The sequence below is a fragment of the Dermacentor andersoni genome, chromosome 7 (genome assembly GCF_023375885.2).
Source record: "Dermacentor andersoni chromosome 7, qqDerAnde1_hic_scaffold, whole genome shotgun sequence".
Lineage (NCBI taxonomy): Eukaryota > Metazoa > Arthropoda > Arachnida > Ixodida > Ixodidae > Dermacentor > Dermacentor andersoni.
The window spans coordinates 141,240,690-141,260,569 of NC_092820.1; the positions used below are offsets into that span (position 1 = coordinate 141,240,690).

The window sequence follows — 19,880 nt, forward strand, 5'->3', positions numbered from 1 at the left end:
TTATCGTGTGCCCGCTTCTTCGCCTCTATCGCGAAGAAGCGCGAATGTAAAGCTCAGCCCCACCAACTAAACGCTAGAAATAAACACGATGATTTTCTATTTCGTAAATCACGTGATCTGCATGCGATCCGCGCGTTGTGAGGGGCCCCTGTCACCAGATCACGTGCCCTCGATTCGAGGCTATACTTTCGGCTAAAGCGCGACGGCAGAGAAGCCAGATTTGATCCAAGCAAAAGTTGGCGTAAAGAAATTGTTACAGATTCATTAGCGCACAAAGCTGAAAGATATGCACAATAGAAGCGTCTGTCTACTGAATCGAGAAAAAAGTGAGGACGGGAGAAAGACTGTAAAGAAAGTGAGTGGCCAGATGGTCCGAAACAAGCTAAATTATAACGACGCGTAGAAAACTTCAGTTGAAACGCATATGCGATTCTCTGGTCGACACATGGATGAACAGCTGCACAGTTAACGCTCTCATCGCAAAAGAAACACAGCTATTTAGACTTTCCGACGGAGGGGATGACGCTGCGAGTCGTCGTCTTCGCATTCGTCTCAACGTTGTTCGTCACTCCTGGCGATGGTGAGCCATTTCGTCGCGTGAATCACGCCAGTCAGTGTCGGGATGCACAGCCTTTGTCGTAAATAAATAAGCCACTAAATAAGCCAAGTAAATAAGCCATTTAAGAAAAGATACTGAAACCGATTTTCCTGGTTTACACGGGTGTGAGATGGCTGAGCCCGGGACTCATCTGCACTCGCCTTAATTGTGGCTTTTTAGTTTCTTTCGAGAAAAGTAGTACATCGCAAAAGCTTTGTCAAGAAGAAGCCACTTCAGATAAGCGTTTACACCTTCTGTCAAAACAAAGTAGGCCGCTTAAAAACATGAGGGTAGCTACGTCGTGCGGTGCAGCTTTTTCTCAAATGAAACTAAGTCCCTTCAAAACATGAGCCTACGTGACGCCAAGCTGCACAGCGCGGCAAAGTTTTTGCGGAAGTAAACTAAGTCACTTGACAAGATGACGTGTAGCTAGGTTCTAGATGCACTGTGCCCGATTCGTGGGCCTCCTGGTACCAACAAAAAAAACTCTAGTGATTGGAAACGAATTTATGACAAAATGGGCTTTTACGTGTGACCCTGCAAAAGTTCGTACTGCGATGACACTGGATACGCCCGGGGCGTACGATAGAACATGAGAACATGCGAATATTTATATGGGGCACACACATGTGTTTATATGGAATTCTTGGATGTGAGGCGTGTATGAAACTTGCAATATTGAACTTTTAGACTTTGACGGTTGAAGTTCTCAATCATTTGCTGCAAACCCTTAGTCATTCGTCGTGCCTGTCATCGCTTTTTAAGTCAGCTGAAGGAAACTCTGAGGTACAGGAAGCTCGCCAAACAGGCGAGATTTATATGCGTTACACCAGGGGGCCCTGAGACACGTGTGTACGATCTTACGTAACGGCAGCATTTCGTTTCCAAGTCCAGGGTAATGACGGAGCTGCCAAGCGAGCAAAGAGGTCTCTGCTGCCTTACAGAGAAATGTAAGCCAACAAAGGCGAGCGCTTATTACGGATGTGTGAATGCATGAACGGTTGAAACAACGTAATATCGAGAGAACGAACGAGCACGTGAGCATGCTTGTCGAAGGGCACGAGTGGATGAGTGCAACTAACTCTGATATCAAATACCTGCACGCGGTCGTCGGCCAGTGAGCAGGCGTTGGTGAACTAGTGAGCAAAAGTGATCACGTTACGTTAAGAGTGCGGGTGAGCGGGTGTTACTGAGTGAAAGCGAACACGTTTAGAGTGAATGTGAGTGCGCAAGCGTTACTGATTGAGCGAACTTTGGTGAGTGATTGCGTGAGTCAATGTGAAATGCACTACAGATTATGTAGCTGAGCGAGTGTTACTGGGTGAAGGAGCGAATGCTAGTGAGCGAGTGAGAGTGGTTATGTTGAAGTTAGCGTGGGTGAGTGAGTGGGTAAGTCACAGAGATTACGCTTGACTGGACGTGGGTGAGCGAGCATAGTGAGTCAGTGAGTGAATGTGATTACGCTAGAGTGAATGTGGGCCAGCAAGTGCTTTCTTTGTTTCGCTAATTTAAACAATGTATACACAGTACGTAATTCGCCATGTAATAAAGTCAATCTCGCTCCCGCTGCAATCTCTTCCCGCCCCTAAGTCTCAGCGGTACGACGCCAGACTTCCGGAACTTGGGCAGGGACGTAAAACCGGAAGAGAGGGTCCCCGACATCACAAACAGCTCGGACGACTACGAGGAAGCGTTGATGAAGCCCGTCGAACTCGGTACGCCACCCAGCTACGCTGACACTTCGCCACACTACGCAGGGAAAGTGCAAGGAAATCCGATTTCAGATTATCTATCACACACTGGTGTGGTTAAACGTTCTCAAGCCTCACAGGGACTACAAGTACCGCCGCCCTGGCGGGCTCCAGAATGATTTCGACTGGTGTTGTTAACTGTTTAAGGCCCGTACTTTAACTTCATGCGGCAGTTTAAGATTAGGAGCGTCGGGCTACATATGTACGGGCAGCTCTAACTTTTTAGATATGAAAAAGTAAGGAAATACCCAATACTTAAAACCAAACATTGTCCTCGAACATCCGCTAAACAGTTACCACTCAGTGTATGGAGAATGTGTACGTTTAAAAAAGATTATGCTCTCGTGAACGTACTTAGTCGCAAACAAGTAGCCTTGATTAATGACAGAGCTATACGATAAGTTCATTTTCTTTCTTTCTTTGTCTCTTTCTTTCTTTCTTTCTTTTTTTAAATTTTATTTCTCAGGACCCCTGAGACAACGTGAGCGAAAACCATGGGGCCAGGGGAGGCCCAAGTCAAGACCAAAACAGTGATGACACGACAAGACCGGGACTAAATTTCCGGGCGTCCTGGAATAGCGAGCGTCAGAGACACCGTTGAATGAATAAATAAATACTTTATTAGGTTAGGAGTGCTCCTTCACCTAAATGTAGAAGAGTTAACACAATAAAGGGGATCAGAGTGAGATCTCTGGAATAAGCCTTCGCAGGTGTATCCAAATTAAAAAACATAGTGGCACCTTCACGCAAAGGGCGAACTATGCGCTGGCACCAACAGCAAAGTTGTTTAGCGTTACGCCAGCGCCCCTCTGCGTATCTAAGTATAAGCGGGTGCGACTTCACGCGAATGCGGCATACGCGGCTTCGCCATAATTTCTGACACACTTAAACTTTATGCAGAAACTACAGCGGAGTATTCTAAATATGCGTAAGCATATGCGTCGTTGCTTACGCATATGCGTAAGCAACGACGCGACGTGTGCTGTTCACCGTGATTGACGAAACAGGAGAAGGTTCATTAAATGCATGCTTTATTGGCTTTCTAATCTGTTTTGGCTGTTGATTCGACGGGTATGAACCCTTATCAAACCTCATCAGCCTCATCGGACTCGATCCGACCCTTATGAACCGTTATCGGCAGTTATAAACCTTATCAGAAACGATGTGAGTTTTATGAACTTTTATCTGTGCTTATCAACCTTATCGGCAATGGTCCGACCCTTATCAACCCTTATGAATAGTTATCATGCTTATAGGACTCGATACGACCCTTATCAACCCTTATCGGCCAACAGCCTCACCACAACCGATCCGACCCTTATCAACCCTTACCGACCTTGTCAAACATGATCGGACTCTTATCAAACCTTATGCGTCCTGATCAACTTCACCAGAATTGCTCCGGCCATTAAAAGCCCTTATGTCTTTTCAGCACCTCACCCATCCGCGCCGAACCATTATCAAACGCGATCAGAGACCTATAGCCCCTCGTGACTCCTATCATTCTTATCAACTCACTGTTTACATTTATAACTATCTCATTTCATTCTGTTTATTTAGTTTATGTTTATTAATAAAGCATGTTCTTAGGCAGCGAAATCACACGTTATGTGACAGACGGACAGATGATTTTTCTGGGTGAGTCGGCATAGAAATGTTCACGCATTTAAATGCTTTACCACAAAGTGTAGGGCTTGCAATGGTGTCGCACACGCATAACTTCACCGCCCGTAAAGAGCGGCTCCAGCGAAATTACGCCACTTTTCATATCGTGAGCACTTAAATTGTTTTCCACTGTTATTTAAGGGTTTTAAGGAATAACAGCCAATAATAAGCGTAGAATAGGGGTAAAGCCTTGAAGACCTTGGTGAGATCCGCCACCATCCCGAGTCGAAGGGCGTGCTCAAAATATCCATCCTATCTGTCTATCGACATATCTATCCTATCTTTCCTCTACCCTACGCAACCCCATCTAGGAATGCCCGGAAGCCGAAAAGGAGTTGCAAAACTTGTATGACCGAAACAAGCCTGGAGAGGGTCACTCGGCTCTGCCATTTTCGGGTTACATCACTTTCCGCGGACGCTGAATCGCTATGCCAGAGGTTGAAAACCCCGCGTCGCTCCAGTGTGGAATGCCTCGCCGGACCTTGCGTCTTACAAAATTGAGAGTATGTTAGAACGTTGTCGATCGATAGTGCAACGGCTCCGGCTCTAGCCGGAGCCGTTGGGTGTAATAACCGTAAAGGGTGTAATAATGTACACCTTTATAAGTGAAAAAGGGTGTAAGTATGCGTATAACTGACACCCTCACAGCGAAAAAGGTGTATAAGCGTGAGTTACAGATAGATTTAGAGAATTTTTCCCTTTTAAGGGTGTAAAATTTTTAGCACTGGAGCGGTAGCAAACCCCCTGAGGTCCCCGATTGCAGCCCCTGCCCCACTCGTTTCCCCTTTTCTTCACTTTTATTCAGAACCTCAAAGCGCATTCCAAGATAGTTCACGGGGTGGTTTTCGATTTGGAAGCACCCGACGCCATCTCCGAGGCAAAGCGCCCAGAGCCGAGAGATCCAAATGACGTGCAATTGACAGAGCACACGCAATAACGCGAGACAAGACACCCCCCTCCCCCCACCCCTTCACCCCCCGACGTGCGCGGTCTCGCCGATATTGAAAGAAGTGACACTCGCTGCGTTTTTGAAATGCGATGGCGGAAAAAAGAAAAAAAAACGTACAAAAGGAAACAAAGCTCATGAAGACTAATGCTGGAAGCTCAGAACCGGCACAGAGGGGGAAAAAATGAAGGAAGAGAGGGATGAAAGAGAAAGAGAGAGAGAGAGAGGAGCTGAAGAGCCAACAACGCGATATCTCGACAAATGCCGTGCTACCGAATGCGCTTCGCTTTAAAGCCTTGGCCCGTTCTTTCTCTCCGCGAGAGTTCCAAACTGGGGTCGTCGGTCTTCCTTCCTACGTGGCGTAAAGCGCAGACAACGGCACAATAGGTGACACGAACAGGACAGTCAGCGAATCTGTCCGGTTCGTTTTCCTTGTACAACCTCACCAACGTACTTTCTCTACGTTTTATAGCGAAGCTGTACATGACTTGGATCGCGGTATTTCTTCGTCTCCGTAGCCAAAAAAACTCAACCAATCACAGCGGAAGGCGCGCGCCGAATGCGCCGCTGGTTTCCTTGCAGCACCAACAGATAGCGCTCGCCTCCGCGGCAGAGGCGGCGCCGGCCGTGCTGAGGAAAGACAGAAAAGGAACCAGAAAGCCCGCCTTCGCGCATAGCGTTCGCCGCAAGCGTTTCCCGGTAAATATCACGGTTGCATGAGCTGAAGTTGTAGCGGCGTGACGTAGAAACACAGCCTCACGAAATCTGCCTCTCGAAAAAAATGAAATTTTCGAAGTAAACAACGTATTCCATGCGTCACTAACACAATCTGACCCGTTCTTGTTGCACATGCGTGTAAGTCTTCATCCTTTTTGTAGCTGTGTGATAGCAAAACAGTCGATGCATGGTTGGCCACTTCTCTGTCTCTCGCACATTTCCTGTTTCCCCTGCTTCGTGTTCTTCTACGTAGCGCCAGGAACAGAACGTTCAGTAAGCCTAAGCACTAACTTGTCCAAGACGAAGTTGCTTTGGCACGTGCAGCTATTTAGCCTGCACACGGTGATACGGAGACGCGGTGACTGACAACAGCCTTCCCGAACACACGTTCGTGGCACGAAATTGGGAAAGCAGCATACCGTACACCATTAATAAAATATATCCAGAGAGGGAGATTAAGATGGACTGCAACGATTGTAATGGCATCATTGGAATCGGACATATGCTGGCGGGGTGCCCCGCGATTCTCCCCAACCTCGTTGAAGAATGGACACAGTGGGAGAAAAGGATTCAAAGCCCATTGTTTCAGGACCAACTAAGGGCCGTCCAGAGGGCCCATGATGTCGCTGAAAGGCTTGGCCTGACAGTGCCAACGTGGGAGCGGCCCGCCTTGACTTAAGAAGTCGAGCCTCCAGACCTCACTCCAATAAATGTTTTCACACACACACATGACACTTTCGTGTCGGTTAAAGTCCGGAAAAGAAAAAAAGAATACAGAGAGTGAGAAGCAGATACCTGTGGAGAGACCAAACGAATAATCGTAAGGCCACGTTTTCTGCCCACCTCGATGTGGCAGAAACAAGTGCGCTAGCGCGGGACAAAAGTGCCCAGAAAAGTAAACGACTGTCGTCGACAGGCAAGTATAGCACAAGGCTACAGAGGGAAACCCGTGCAGGTTCTTTGAAGGCAAAGCTTCCCAGCAAAATGAAAATTCGCCCTGATACGGGGGGGTGTCGACCCAGAAAAGGAACGCCTATTTTAAAGGTGCTTCCTGTGCCATCTGAGCTAAACAGTGATTGTTCTGATGCGTAGCACTTATCGCAGGGGGTGAGTCATTGTATGCAAGAAATGCGCAGGTAATAGCCAAAACGTCGAATCGATATGAAAAAAAGACCGGAAAGATCGATCCGAAACATACAAGCTAGCACGTCGATGAGCGAAGACGAATCAATCGGCAACTCGAAGCACAAGGACATTGAACATGGCCGATACGTTTTGTGGCAATCCGTATAATTTAATCGTTAGAAGTGCGCGTAAAGCATGCGTATTACATGGTCATTTTACGGCTGTCCGACGAAAGCAGCGGTAAGGGGGAAAGAATAGAGCCGCAACATGTTAATTATTCTTGCTGCCAATGTCCTAACACCAGCAAGAAAGTATAGAACATGGTCAATGGTATTCTAATTCAACGTAACCTAAGGGTTGCAACAAGGTGGCGCCAACAGGACTCCGATTCTCCGAAGAAGGAAATAAATTGGGGAATAAATGGGAACGGGATCGCAAAAGGAGATGCATAAATTTACAAGATAAAACTGAGATAGCCAGAATGCTAGATTACAACAGATAAGGGAACGCATAATTTGCTTACGCGGGCTCAGTGACCATTTTTCGCCCCGCCCTCCCCCCTCAAAGGAGGGGCCAGCAGCGATAATCATCACCATCATCACCACCACCATCCCGATCACTGGTACTGCCAATATTTCCTAAACAGCAACAGTTCACGGACAAGCTAAACGTGTGTTGGATCAGGTAGTATAACAAAGGGGCGAACACACGAGCAAGTTAGGTATGGTCTACGGGGACAATGCGTTCTTATACCACCGCCCACTGGCGACCGGTTGCTCCAAAAGCGAGGGCGCTTTCACGAGATATATACGAGAGGTGAAAGAGAAAAAACCTCGACGCCGACCGAAGAGTACAACGCACTCGTCTTCGCGCCAACAGACGCCGCAGGCGACGACCGGGATCAACACAGCAGACGACAAAAGAGCAGCAATCTCGCTCCTTTTGACGTCGTCTGCTTCGTCGTCTGTTTTCTGCTCCCTCGCGCTCTCGTTTTGTTTGGCCGGGTTCGCGCTAGGTTGTTTGTTTGTTTACCTTTGACCGCGTTTCTATTTTATTTCCTTTTATCCTAGTATGTTTGCACGACACATGGGTCGAGCCGCTTGCGGTGCTCTCCAGTCGAGTGGATTTTGATACTTCGAAGACGGTCTGCGAACGCAAGCCAGGACCGGGGTCGACCGCGTGTCTCCAAAAACGTTGTCATCGATGTTCGCTCTCTGCACGCTGGTTTTATCGACCGCGCGTTCCTTTTTCATACAAAAGAGGAAAAAAAGTGCAAGGCGGAGGGGTGTTGAATCGAGCCAACGAGATTTGTCACCCGCTTTCTTCTGCTTGGACACTTTTTTTTCTCTCTCCCCTCTCTTTTCTATTTTTTTATAGCCCGAACACTTGCTGGTTACACGCCTCGCTGAGACGACATGTCAGGTAAGATGTTTAACACGTGATTCTTCTTTCCTGCCTTACGGTATACATCATTCTAACAGCAATACCTTTTTTCTTTTCGAATGAACACTATACACAGATGGTAAGAGGAACCACAAAATATTAAACGGAGAGAACACAAGGTACAAGAATGATAGTTCAACAGTATTTGTTCTTTGGTAAGCTGGTGACATCTATAAAGGACGTTATTTCTCGGCGCAAAATAAGACATATGGTCGAACACAAGAACACACGTACGCACAAAATGGCGTTCTGTGTTTGTATGTGTGCAATTTGGTTGCTACCCATGTGCATTCCCTATGACGATTCCCTTAATCTGGATTACATTAACCATTCCATATAAGGTGTGCAGAATTCCTTAATGTGTACTCCCTCACGTGGGCCTTTAATGGTTGCGTATTTCCCTAAATGCGGATTCACTGACAGATTCCCTTAAGGTTTGCGGATAATTCCCTTAATGTGGATTCCATGACGGACTTACTTAAAAAAGCAGACACGGGCTAACTGTATACAAATTATATTCTAGTTTAGACTAAGCGGTTGAAATAGAGTCGGATGGCTCCCGTGATGCGCAGCACACATAAACCAGGATCAACTCAGAGAAACCTAATCAGTTCCTAGGGAAATGGAAATTAGAGTCCGAGGACGACATAGAACTAGGTAGAGACAGGACTAAATTAGGTTAAATTTATATTAAGAAAATACTGCCACTCTGAATGCCGCACTTTAGGCATTCTGAAACGTTAAGTTATAGTATCAGCTGCAACGTCCTGAGCGGGCTATTGGAGATACCGTGTTGAATAACTGCGGATTAACTTTGACTAACTAGGTTTCCTTTAACGTGTACGCAAAGAGCGGTAGACAAGTTCTTTTTTTTTGTGGCCATATTGCACCTATAGAAATGGGCGTCGCGGTTTGAAATCGAACCCACGACCTCGTGTTCGAATGCACCAAGCCCCATACAGTCACTGATCCGACGCTTCACGAACGGACAAAATTCAGAAATTCGCAGGCAATTTAGGACAGACGACGCGCATTGCAGGCGACGCTAAGAGTTTACCACAGAGACACACTTTGATTCTCCCGTCGATCAATGCTATATAGGTTGATGGTGGTAACGAGCAATATCATTAATGCGGCGATAATTGTAATAATGACGACAAAGAATACGCGTACACCATGTGGGATTCTCGACACTGCACCAAACCCGAACTTCCTCCAGGGAGGGGGGTGGGAGTCGCGCGTTTCAGGCATCCGCGCGGATATCAGAGAGGACGAGACGAGAGATCAGCAATTTCGCCGGAGACCCGAGAAACAATTCGACTCGAGCCGCCCTCGCGAGGCTGTTAAGTTTAGCAACGCACTTCAGCCTCGCGTGGGCCGCGGGCGGCCGCCACCCCGGGTTTCGGCGGAGAAAAAAAAAAGGGGGGTTTCGCGGGCTCGGATCCCGTAATCCGTTTAAGGAAAAACCCGAATCCGCTTAAGCGCGCTCCGCAAGGAGCACCAAGACGCGCTCGCGCTGAAAGCGATACAAAAGAAAAAAAAAGTAAGAGGAGTCCGACGCCGCGCCATGGCGGAGCGCAGTGCAAGGCACGCTGAATCTGCATTTCAATGGTCCTCGATCCCTAAGCGTGCATGCGTAAGTAGCCGCCCGAGCTCTGAAAAAAGCCAGAACGTGCGCGCGTGCGCGGCCCTATGGGATCGCGGGTGAATGGATGCATCCTCGCGGGTCAGAGCGCGCAACGAATAGAGGTCGACGCGGACGGCACGGGTAACCCGAAGCTGCCGAAGCTCCTTAATGCGAGAACAACGGACCGTGTGATCCGCCTTCGCGAAGCTGCCGCCAGAGCGCAATATATATAACTTCGTTTCCATGCGCTGCTGGCGCTCGGAACGCCCGAGATCTCGCGTTTACTGCATTCGTGGAAGCACGCGCCTAAAGCTTCAGCTTCTATGTACGAGCGCGAATCAGAAAGTCCTTGCCCCTTACTTTTTATCAGCCGAAATAAGGTGCGTGGAGGTAATTACATATATACGTACTATTCTATGTACCTTACGTTATTTCTTCACATAGTCCCCCACACCGGTTTAGACATACGTCCCACCGCAGCACTAAATCTGAGATGCCCCCTGTGCCATGCTGTCGTCAGTCAGCGACGCACGCGGCCTCCCCGAGCACTCATTGTCACATGCATGTCTTCACAGCCTTTTGCGAGCTCGCAACGCCACCAGCTCACACTGCTCAAAGCGGGACACCTTTCCCCATACGTGGGCTGCACTTCCCTATGGATTTCGCTGGGCATTCGTCAATTGTTCCATAGAAGACGAATCGCACTCCGCTGCTCGTACTCCGTGGACGTGTGAAGCACGACCGCCACCGTCAACAACTGACAGCAGTGCCGTGCCGTGGAGCTGCTGGCAGATAAGAGCTGGGAACGGATGTGTTGGCTTCGCACTTACAGCCATAGTTTGGCTAAAAAAAAATAGCGACAAAGACTTTCCGATTCGCCCGCATAGGTTTAATAAGAAAAAAAAAAAACAGACAGAAGATTGCATGTCATTGCGGGCCGGACAATGAACGCGTCAAATGTGCCACAAATAAGCTGACTTCATCTGAACCTCTTTTGAGACCGTTTTACTTACTTATGTGAGTTGATTAAGAGGAAGCTTTAGCTCGGGCCCAACTCCGACGCGGCCTATTCAAATACCTGTAAAAGGCAAAAACGTTTTTTTTCTGAGATAACCCCTCGACCGATTTTAATGAAAGTTGTTGTATTTGAGAGAGAATGTTCAATTCTAGTGACTGTTAGAATCGAAATTTCGATTTAGGGCTTCAATTTTGTTAAAAAGACTTTCAAATATTCGACCGCTTGAAAAAAATAGAAGCACGAAGTTTACAAATTCATAGCTCTGCATCAAGATCAGATATCGCGGTTCTGTTAACGGCATCCATTAGATCATTGAAAGCGCACAAATTCGATCTGTCATTTTACATCTTACGTGAATTTGTTACGTTCGTTACAAGGGTTCTGCAAAAGCTGTATTTCCATATTATAATTTTTTTTTATATTAATGTGTAACATATCAATTTTTTCCGCTTTAGATGTGCTATTAGATGCAATTCACAGAATTGTAGTATAGTTTTTTGTTGTTGAGTTACGGAGTTGTAAACTTGATAATATCGATTTTTTTTAATTTATGATTTTTGCCAATTTTTAATAAAACTTTAGGATATAAATCGAAAATTCGAAACCAACAGTCACTAGGCTTTAAGTTTTTCTTTTAAATGCACAAACCTCGTCAAGTTTGGTGCAGTGGTTGCCGAGAAAAACGAATTTTTCTTTTACATGCATTTAGATAGGAGCACCGAGCTAAAGCTTTCTCTTAAACTTTAGTGTGTTCTTACGAGATTTCATGCGATTATTTTCATTCCTGTGGCCTTCCACTGCGTGTAATTCGATGTGAGAACAATCATCCACTGCAACTCAATGGTGTAGACGTCCCCCAAGTACTGTATGTTTAGAGAAAGAAAGCACCTCAAAGGAATCTGACCGAGTTCCCGGGATAGCACACTCCACGGTGTTATAGAAAAAAGTCAGCCTCGGATGGTCACCATCTCGCCAAACAACACCTCTTACGTTCACAGTAAATAAATTATGAGCAAGTGCTTACCTCTGTATTCTATACAGAAACAGCAGACTTACGAAAAGAAAAGAAAGGAAAGGCCTGAACTTGGCCTTACATGATTTGCAATCAAAACAAGGAAATCAAAATATATTTTAAAACGAAAAAAAAAACGGTCCCAAAAGTTTCCTTCGAAAAATATGGAATCTAAAAGTTTTTCTTTTGTATTGTTCTCCTTATTGTTTTCTTTCTCTCGCTTTCGAATGCAACACCTTTCATATCACCTTTCAAAGCATTCCCTTGTGTATGTCTCTTCATTTATTTTCAATATTGGAACAACATCATCGACTGACTTGTGTCCAATTGTAGAAGCTGCAAAACACGCCGTTCTATTGCGGCATTTTTCGCTCAGCATGTCGCTTTTAAGCACGATTGCGAAATGAGCCTCTTGGTGCCGGAACTCTTATCACTTCACCTAGCGTTACCATCACTTAATCATTGAATAATTCGTCGGTTCCGGAGAAGCCGGCGATGAAATAGTTGTCAACATCTCCTATTTTATCGGAACAAATCAATCACGATCTGTTTGGTGCCCAACGCCCATGTGAACCAAACAGAAAGAGAGGTGGTTCTTAATGAAGAAGGGAAAGGTTGGCAAAGAAACGAGGCTATTCGTTCGTGACACCTTTCAGTGGCCAATACGCCAGGGTGGGTACGTTCCACTACATCACACGACAGGTACGGTAAGCACAACGCTACACAGGCACGACAGACAAGGAAAACCAAAAACACCGCTGTCGTCCCTGTGTAACGAACGTTGCAGTGTTCGAAGCAGCCGGCGTGCACCAATTAGATAGATCAGCAAAATGCCGTCTTAACGTGCCTCATGAGGTTCTAAATCTACATATCAACAGGTACTCAGCAAAATGCCGTCTTAACGTACCTCGCGTGGTTCTAAATCTACATCTCAACAGGATGTCGGGAGATACATACAACTACGAATAAACATCCCTCCCTCCCTCCCGCGGCAAAGCCACTTTACAGGAGCAAAAATGAAAAAGCGTAGAAAGCAAGCATCATAGCAAAACCAAAAAACGAAACTATAGGGCGGCAAGCAAAAGCCTGCAATACAACCACCGAACGGTAGAAAGCGCTGAATACGAGTGCGCAACTCTCACCGACAGACCAACCAAAAAAAAAATGTTCATACATGAAGAAGCTTGCGTGAGCGCGTGTATACAATTCTAGCTCAGAAGTTAGTGCGGTTGAGCTTTCTGCAAAAGATATTTAAAAAAAAAAAAAGAATAGAACAGAAGCGCGGATAATAGTGAGAGAGAAGGCGGAGGAGGAAGGAGGGGCGCATCGAGACAGAAGCGGCGTCCGGACTTTCAAGAAAGAAAGAAGAAAAACAGAACCAACAAGCAAGAACGCAATGGAACTGAAAAATCGGGGGGCGAACTGCTTGCTTTCGCTGCGTGAATGGCGAGTCGCGGCAAGCGGGGCGGACGCATTCACAAACTCGGCCGCACTACTGGGCCAGTCGCGCACACGAGCTCTCTCTCAGAAGCGCCGAGCGAAGCTGTCTTTCGCATATTCTGAAACGCGCACTCTCCTACGTGTATAGAGGAAAATGCGTGCTTCCCGTTCAACGCTGCTTTGTGGTCAACGAAATGGTTTCTTGCAGGTCTCATCTCCATTCGCTTAAATTTTTTTTCTCTCTCTCTCAAGACCTTGCCTGCTCTTTTATTTCCTGTTTATTTACTCATTTTTTTGTCTTTCCATTTCATGTGTGAAAGGCGCACACCCGCTTTCACACATACGTATGTAGCTAAATTATTTCGCTTGTTTTTTTTTCCTTTGTCTGTCTTTTCTTTCTTCCTTTCTTTCCTTCTTTCTTTCTTTCTTTTTACGCATTTTCTCTACTTTGGCCGTATTCTCGCATGTCCCCGCGGGTATGCGCCTATACGTGCTTCATTTAGCAATTATCCCTCTTTTTTTATTACCTTTCTCGCTAATTTCGAACTAAGCGAGGAACAACTTTTCAACCCTCGCGGCACCGAAAAAGGAAAACTACCCTACTTGCCCACAGAAGCCATATATATAAAAAAAATAAAAGCAAAAAAAAAGAAAGAAGAGGCAGAGGCAGAGGTGGTCAACATACAGCTGCTGTATGCGAGTGATCAATATTCGAAGACTGAGCGCCACAGAAATGCAGGTAGGCAGACCGACCATTTGCTAATAAAACAACATCGTCTGGTCTAACGTCCAGCAGTTTGCACAGCGTGGAGCTTATCGTGCTGGAAGTCCGTAAGCGTGGTCAAGGAATTGATATCGACTTTGTCGTCTTCTTTAACGTGCGCCCTAGGCACGTTAAATACACTGTACACGCACAATACACTGCCTTTGTCTTTTCTCTTCTTGCATTTCCTCCTCCACTGCCATCCGGCCGCCGCAGCCGGGATTCAAACACGCGACCTTTTCTCCAGATCAGCAGAACAACGCCGCTCGCACTGGGCCACGCGCTTTATCGCTTGCTCACGCGAGAAGGTCTCGTCTTGGTGAGACGCAATCCAGTAATTTAATTTTCTTTATCTTCGGTGAGATCAGTTGTGCAGGCAAGTACAGATATCGCCTTGGTGAAACTGTCAAGTAAAACTATATTTTCTTTAATTTAGTCTGAAAAAGCGATGACTTTTTGATACGAAATAAAAAGAATATATATGTTTAACGGTCTTGAACGTATAAACGAGGCCTCCCTTATCGCACTGATTGACCACGCACTAAAGCAGGACCGGGCGAATAACAAGGCGGCTCGTATTCTTACAAAAAGAATAGAAAAGAAATTATTACGCTAGAATTGTTCGTACGAGCGAATTTGAGCCAATCCTGATGCAGGACGCGTTGTTATGAAGGCTGCCGGCCTATAGTAAAGAAAACTTGCGACTGAAAAGCTTTGCGAATTCGGTTGCAGAGTTAAAGAGGGACGTTGAGGATCAGGGGTCGCATTCGGGAAGCTTTTCGTTCGTAAGTACTACAGCACTCTGTCATTGATGCAACGTCTTCGCTAATAATATGTCCAGCATCAGGATTTTGCTTCAGTATACTTGCTCTCACGAATAAGTCTACCGTGGGAGCTTCGTGTGAAAACGTGAATAAGGTGCTTTGTACTTCCCGCACACTGAGCGTGGCGCCACGGCGCATGCGCACGTAATCCGAAACTATAGCTGTCCCCACGCGCTACGGCACACCGAGCACTATACAAACGGCACATCCACAATTTTCAGGCATGCGTGTCGGTGCATGACGCGTGCATTTTTACCGCGCATGCGCGTAGCACCAAGCATATAGCAAATAAAGCGTCAAGCATTACCCGAAGGCTTATTTTCAATACACAGTGACGAGCATTTCTATTCCAGAGACTTGAAAACTTGCACATGGAGCCCAACCACCGTACCGCATACCTTGCTCAGTGTTATTTCTGGCCATGGATGGTAAACTTGGACAAAAAGAAAGACAACGAAGTTGTATTTCAGGTAAAGGCTAATTAGTACGGGAATTAACTAATTAGTAATTGGTCTGCTGAACTGTAAACTTAAAACTCGCATCAGCGTGCCAGAAACGTCACTAATAACCATGCGGATATGTCCCTCGCGCATAAGTGGTAATTGTGAGGTATCACCCTCGGCGTATCAAAGATTATACGTTGTTCATTATAAGGTCAAATAAAGAATTTTAGTGTGCCGGTATTTCTGTTCTTGTTGCTCAAACTTAGCAACCAGGCAGGTGCGAACGGTTAAGACGAGCCTGCTAATGGAAGACTAAGCCTTTTTCGCAAGTCCATCCTGCTACTGCAAACGCACGCACACACACACACACACACAGAGAGAGAGAGAGAGGCAGAGCTGTAACACAGAAAATCCGAGAACTGCTCTACTGAGACGAAAAAAAAAACAAGAAAAAACAACAGAAAGAAACACTCAAACGTAAACAACGCACAGGCATGCGAGCAGAGATAGGAGAAGTCTTGCCTCAGGTAAAGCTCAAATGTTAAACCGTAGATCATGCTTCCAGACCCGTTTCTATGTATTTCTCTTTTATTTTATTTTTTTCACGTTCACGACATCAGCAGGCCACGACTAGTGGGACAGCTATAGGGTGCCCCCGGTCGTAAGAAAAGCCGCTTAGAAATATCCTCTAACGGGCTTGGAATCGCGAACCCTGGGGCAGAAAGAAATACCGACCGGGGAAGGGGAGGGTGTCCTCGGAAGAACATTCACACGACAGTCACACAAACTCGGACTTCCTTCGCGCTCCCTGAAAAAAAAAAAAATGAAAGACGGCCCGCAGGTGCGAAAACAAGAAACGCGTGAAGATATTAAGCGCATCCGACACAGCTGGTTCTTTAGAGCCAACGACGGCGCAGTTTGGGGGGGAGGGGGGGGGAGAGCACACCCGGACAGAATGACAAGAAACAAACAAAGCGTAATACGAGAAGAAACAAACTGCCCCGGAGGACTCGAGAGGTGCCTGTCACGACGGGCGAACAAACAAAACAAACGAGACAGAATCCTGGCCAAAACATAAAAATAAAGAGAAAAGCGGGACCCGCGTCTCAAAACCAACCTCTAAGCGAGCAGTCAAAATGGGAGAAAGGAAGGAGTTTGAGTGTCGACGTCTCAAAAAATATAAAAACAAAATAAAATAAAGAAAAAGAAAGCGCCATTGAGGAGGCGTTCACGCGGCGACGACAGGAGTGCGAAGAACGTGACAGTCGTGATGACGAGCAATCTCGGAGTTATGGACTTAGGACGAGATAGACCGAGAGCTCGAGAGAAAGAAAGCAAGAAAGAAAGGAGGCACAACGAATAGAATTTCGTGACCGCGAGAAAGGTACACACGCCTCTCTCTCTCTCTGTTTTACCATGCGCGCGTGCACCAAACTTGTGCTGGTCGGCTATACATGCGTGAAACCACCAGACCCTATGCGCGGCACAAGCTTCCCGCTTTTTACGCACTACGGCTGTTACGCACAGCTGCTGCAGTGTGTGGTATAGTTTGCTATCCCCCCCCCCCCTTCCTTCTCCTCCCGTTACCGCGAAAAACGGAGCTACGCGAAGGGACAAAACTGAGAGGACCGGACGGGTCCAGACGCACTCCCTCCCTGGTCCCTGGCTCCCCCTGCCGTCGTCGCCTGCTAACCGGCACCACCACGAACCTCCGCTGACCGTCGTCATGGCATCAGTCAAGCAGGTCACCGCCCTCCTGGTCCTCGTCGCCGGCGTAGTGCTTGCGTTGATCACCACAACCACAGGTAAACGATTGTATGTATAAGTCGGTCGTTGATCTCGGAAGCGTAGTTGCGGGGCATAGAGAGACAGAGAGAGGAATACGGGAAGGCAGGGATGCTAACCAGCCAATAGTCTGGTTGGCTACCCTACGCTGGGGGATGGGAGAAGGGGAAGAGAGAGAAGGGAGACAGAAGGTGTAGATACGTATACGGACAGCACTTAAAGCCGCTCGCGCAAAACAGAAGTTCTGAGAAAACACAAAAGTGCCTTCACTGTCTTCTGAGCCGATGATCGGTCGGGACGGTGCTCTAGTGTTAGTTCTAACGAGACAAAGCGCACGATGAGAACACGATGTGCATCGTCCTGCGTGTGCGATTGCGTTTTCTACGTGCGGCGTGTCTTCGTAGAGTACTATGCAGTACAACACCGTATCCATGAACACAGGTGAAGCGAGCTTCCATACACAGTTCCGGCCCGAAAAGGTGCCGACACTGCAGGAAACCACGGTGGTTTAGTACTAGTACTTACCCATTTGTTCGCGAACATCGTGTTCGTCTCCAGGCCGTTCAAGACTCTTCGGGGCCTTTGTTGCGTATTTCGGCGACACTAAGTGAGCTTAAGTCCAACTTGACGCATTACCGTCGAAGAGTGGAATTGGTCGTCGAACAGTGAAGTTGCCTGTCAAAGCAGCCTCCCAAATATTCCCTAGATTCATTACCAAGTTCGAGTCGTGAAGAGTTGCACCACCGTGGTTACAAACCTAACATACAAACCGCACCGCAGTGTTCTTTGTAGGGATTTTCGGGTCTTTTGATGACGGTTATTGCATTTAAGTTCTCTCGAACCCCTACTGCCAAAATGTAATACATGTCTCACAAGCCTAGTCAATCCAATCATTCGTGGTCAGCTTGTCATACCCCAGTGTCCGCATGTATCGGGGACGATTATATCAACAACTGTACCGTTTCACTCGCCATGGTGGCGCAGTGACTTCGACGTTGCGCAGCTAAGCCACAGCTCGCAGGTTCGAATCCCTGCCACGGCGGCTACATTTCGATGGGGGGGGGGGGGGGGGGGGCGAAATGCAACAAAATCCGTGTACCCCCTGCATAGGGCGCACGTTATAGAACCCCAGGTCGCAAAAAATTATTCCGGAGACCCACAACTACAGCGTGCCTCATAATCCGAATGTGGTTTTGGCATGTTTTTAATTTAGTTCATTATGTGACTGTAAGCTTGCACTATTTAGGGAAGAAAACTAGAACACATGAGCTATGCAGCGGCCACCGTCAGAAAGAAAATGGAAAAGCGGCAAGTTCCTCGATGGCATATTGGCCGCACTTAGTTTTACAGGTGTGTGTGTGTGTGGGGGGGGGAGCGTACTGCAAGTGTCCACCTAGTGGACACGTCCATTTCGCCTGCTGCTAAAGTGCTGATTGGCCGGGAGCGCCTGTCTCCTTCTGACGCGCTCTCAGCGCAGCCAATCGGAACTTCAGCAGTAGAAGAAATGGACATGTCCACGTACAATTCCCCCCCCCCCCCCCCCCCCGTAGAATTTAAGTACGGCCACGTCCCTTTCTATTTGCTCTTTGACAGTGGACACTGCATATCGTCACTGTAGCTGCAGCTACAGAGACAGACATGCTGCGCCACCTGGTGACACTTTACGAATCCCCAAACGATGCTATAGATAGACAGCCAGCTACATTAAAAAAAATTCTTCGCGTAGCATTTGATTCCCACAGTGCGCGAGATCACCGCGACCTTTTGTTCGTTCTTTCTCGGAGACAACATGTCGAGCGTGTCATTTCTCCCTAAATTGTGCTGCGCCGAACGCCGTTTTAATTATATATACATTCTCTCCCACGCTCGCAATGCAGGTCAGAACATGCCTGACGCGCCACCAGGACACGGAGGGTAAGTCGCTGCCTGTGTAACGCTGTAACTTACGAAGCCCCCGTTGTTGTTGTTTTTTTTTTAGAGAGAGAGAGAGAGAGAGAGAGAGTTTAAACGGCGGGTCGGAGCCTCGACCCTGAATCTCATCACCCATCGTCACCAGCTTATTCACGGCCACTGCTGGACGAAGGCCTCACCCGTGCGATCTTCAGTTAACGCCCCCTGTCTCGCGCCAGCTGAATGCATCTCGCGCGTGCAAATTTCCAAATTTCATCGTACCGCCTCACCCTCTGCCGTCCTCGACTGTGCCTTTGCCTCCCTTGATGGAATCCGCTCTGCCACTCAAACGGACCAGCGGTTACCTTGCCCTGCGCATTACGCGCGACCTGTCCGACTCTATATTTCTTCCCCTTCATTCCAACTAGAATATCGCTAAACCACGTATGCTAGCATACTCGGCAAGACAGCATTCACCCAGCAATCACAGTCAGCACAAAGTCCGCGAGCGTTTGCGAAGAAAGCTTCGCCTTGAAAGTGTCCTATTGTTTCCCCCATAGACAGTTGACGCGGGAACAAAACGGGCGAAGAATAGCAAAACCATCGCTGGCTTTCGCGTAGTGCTGTTCTCTGCATGCACCTCCATATACACACTTTCTCTTTCCTTAGCGAGCATCAAACATTCTTCAGCTCCAAGACGCACATGGTCGACACCCTCCTCAGTGATATCAGAGTTAGTGAAGCGGACGCTTGGCAGATTCGGATTAGCACGTTCCTTTGTTTTCGTTGTTGTTGTTGCGGTTGTTGTTGTTTTTCCCACTCGAAAGGGCTGT

At 47.3% G+C, this 19,880-nt stretch overlaps 2 protein-coding genes across 2 annotated transcripts in view; one reads left to right on the forward strand and one right to left on the reverse strand.

Moving 5' to 3' along the window:
• LOC126533728 (beta-1,4-glucuronyltransferase 1-like) overlaps window positions 1–19,880 on the reverse strand; it is a 350,896-nt gene that overhangs the window by 218,345 nt on the left and 112,671 nt on the right. The gene's annotated exons all lie outside the window — the stretch shown is intronic.
• LOC126533737 (uncharacterized) lies at window positions 444–2,978 on the forward strand. Its single transcript, XM_055072295.2, has 4 exons — window positions 444–580; window positions 1,488–1,548; window positions 2,189–2,313; window positions 2,816–2,978. The coding sequence occupies exons 1-4, from the start codon at window positions 520–522 to the stop codon at window positions 2,881–2,883; spliced, it is 315 nt and encodes a 104-aa protein (XP_054928270.1). The 5' UTR covers window positions 444–519; the 3' UTR covers window positions 2,884–2,978.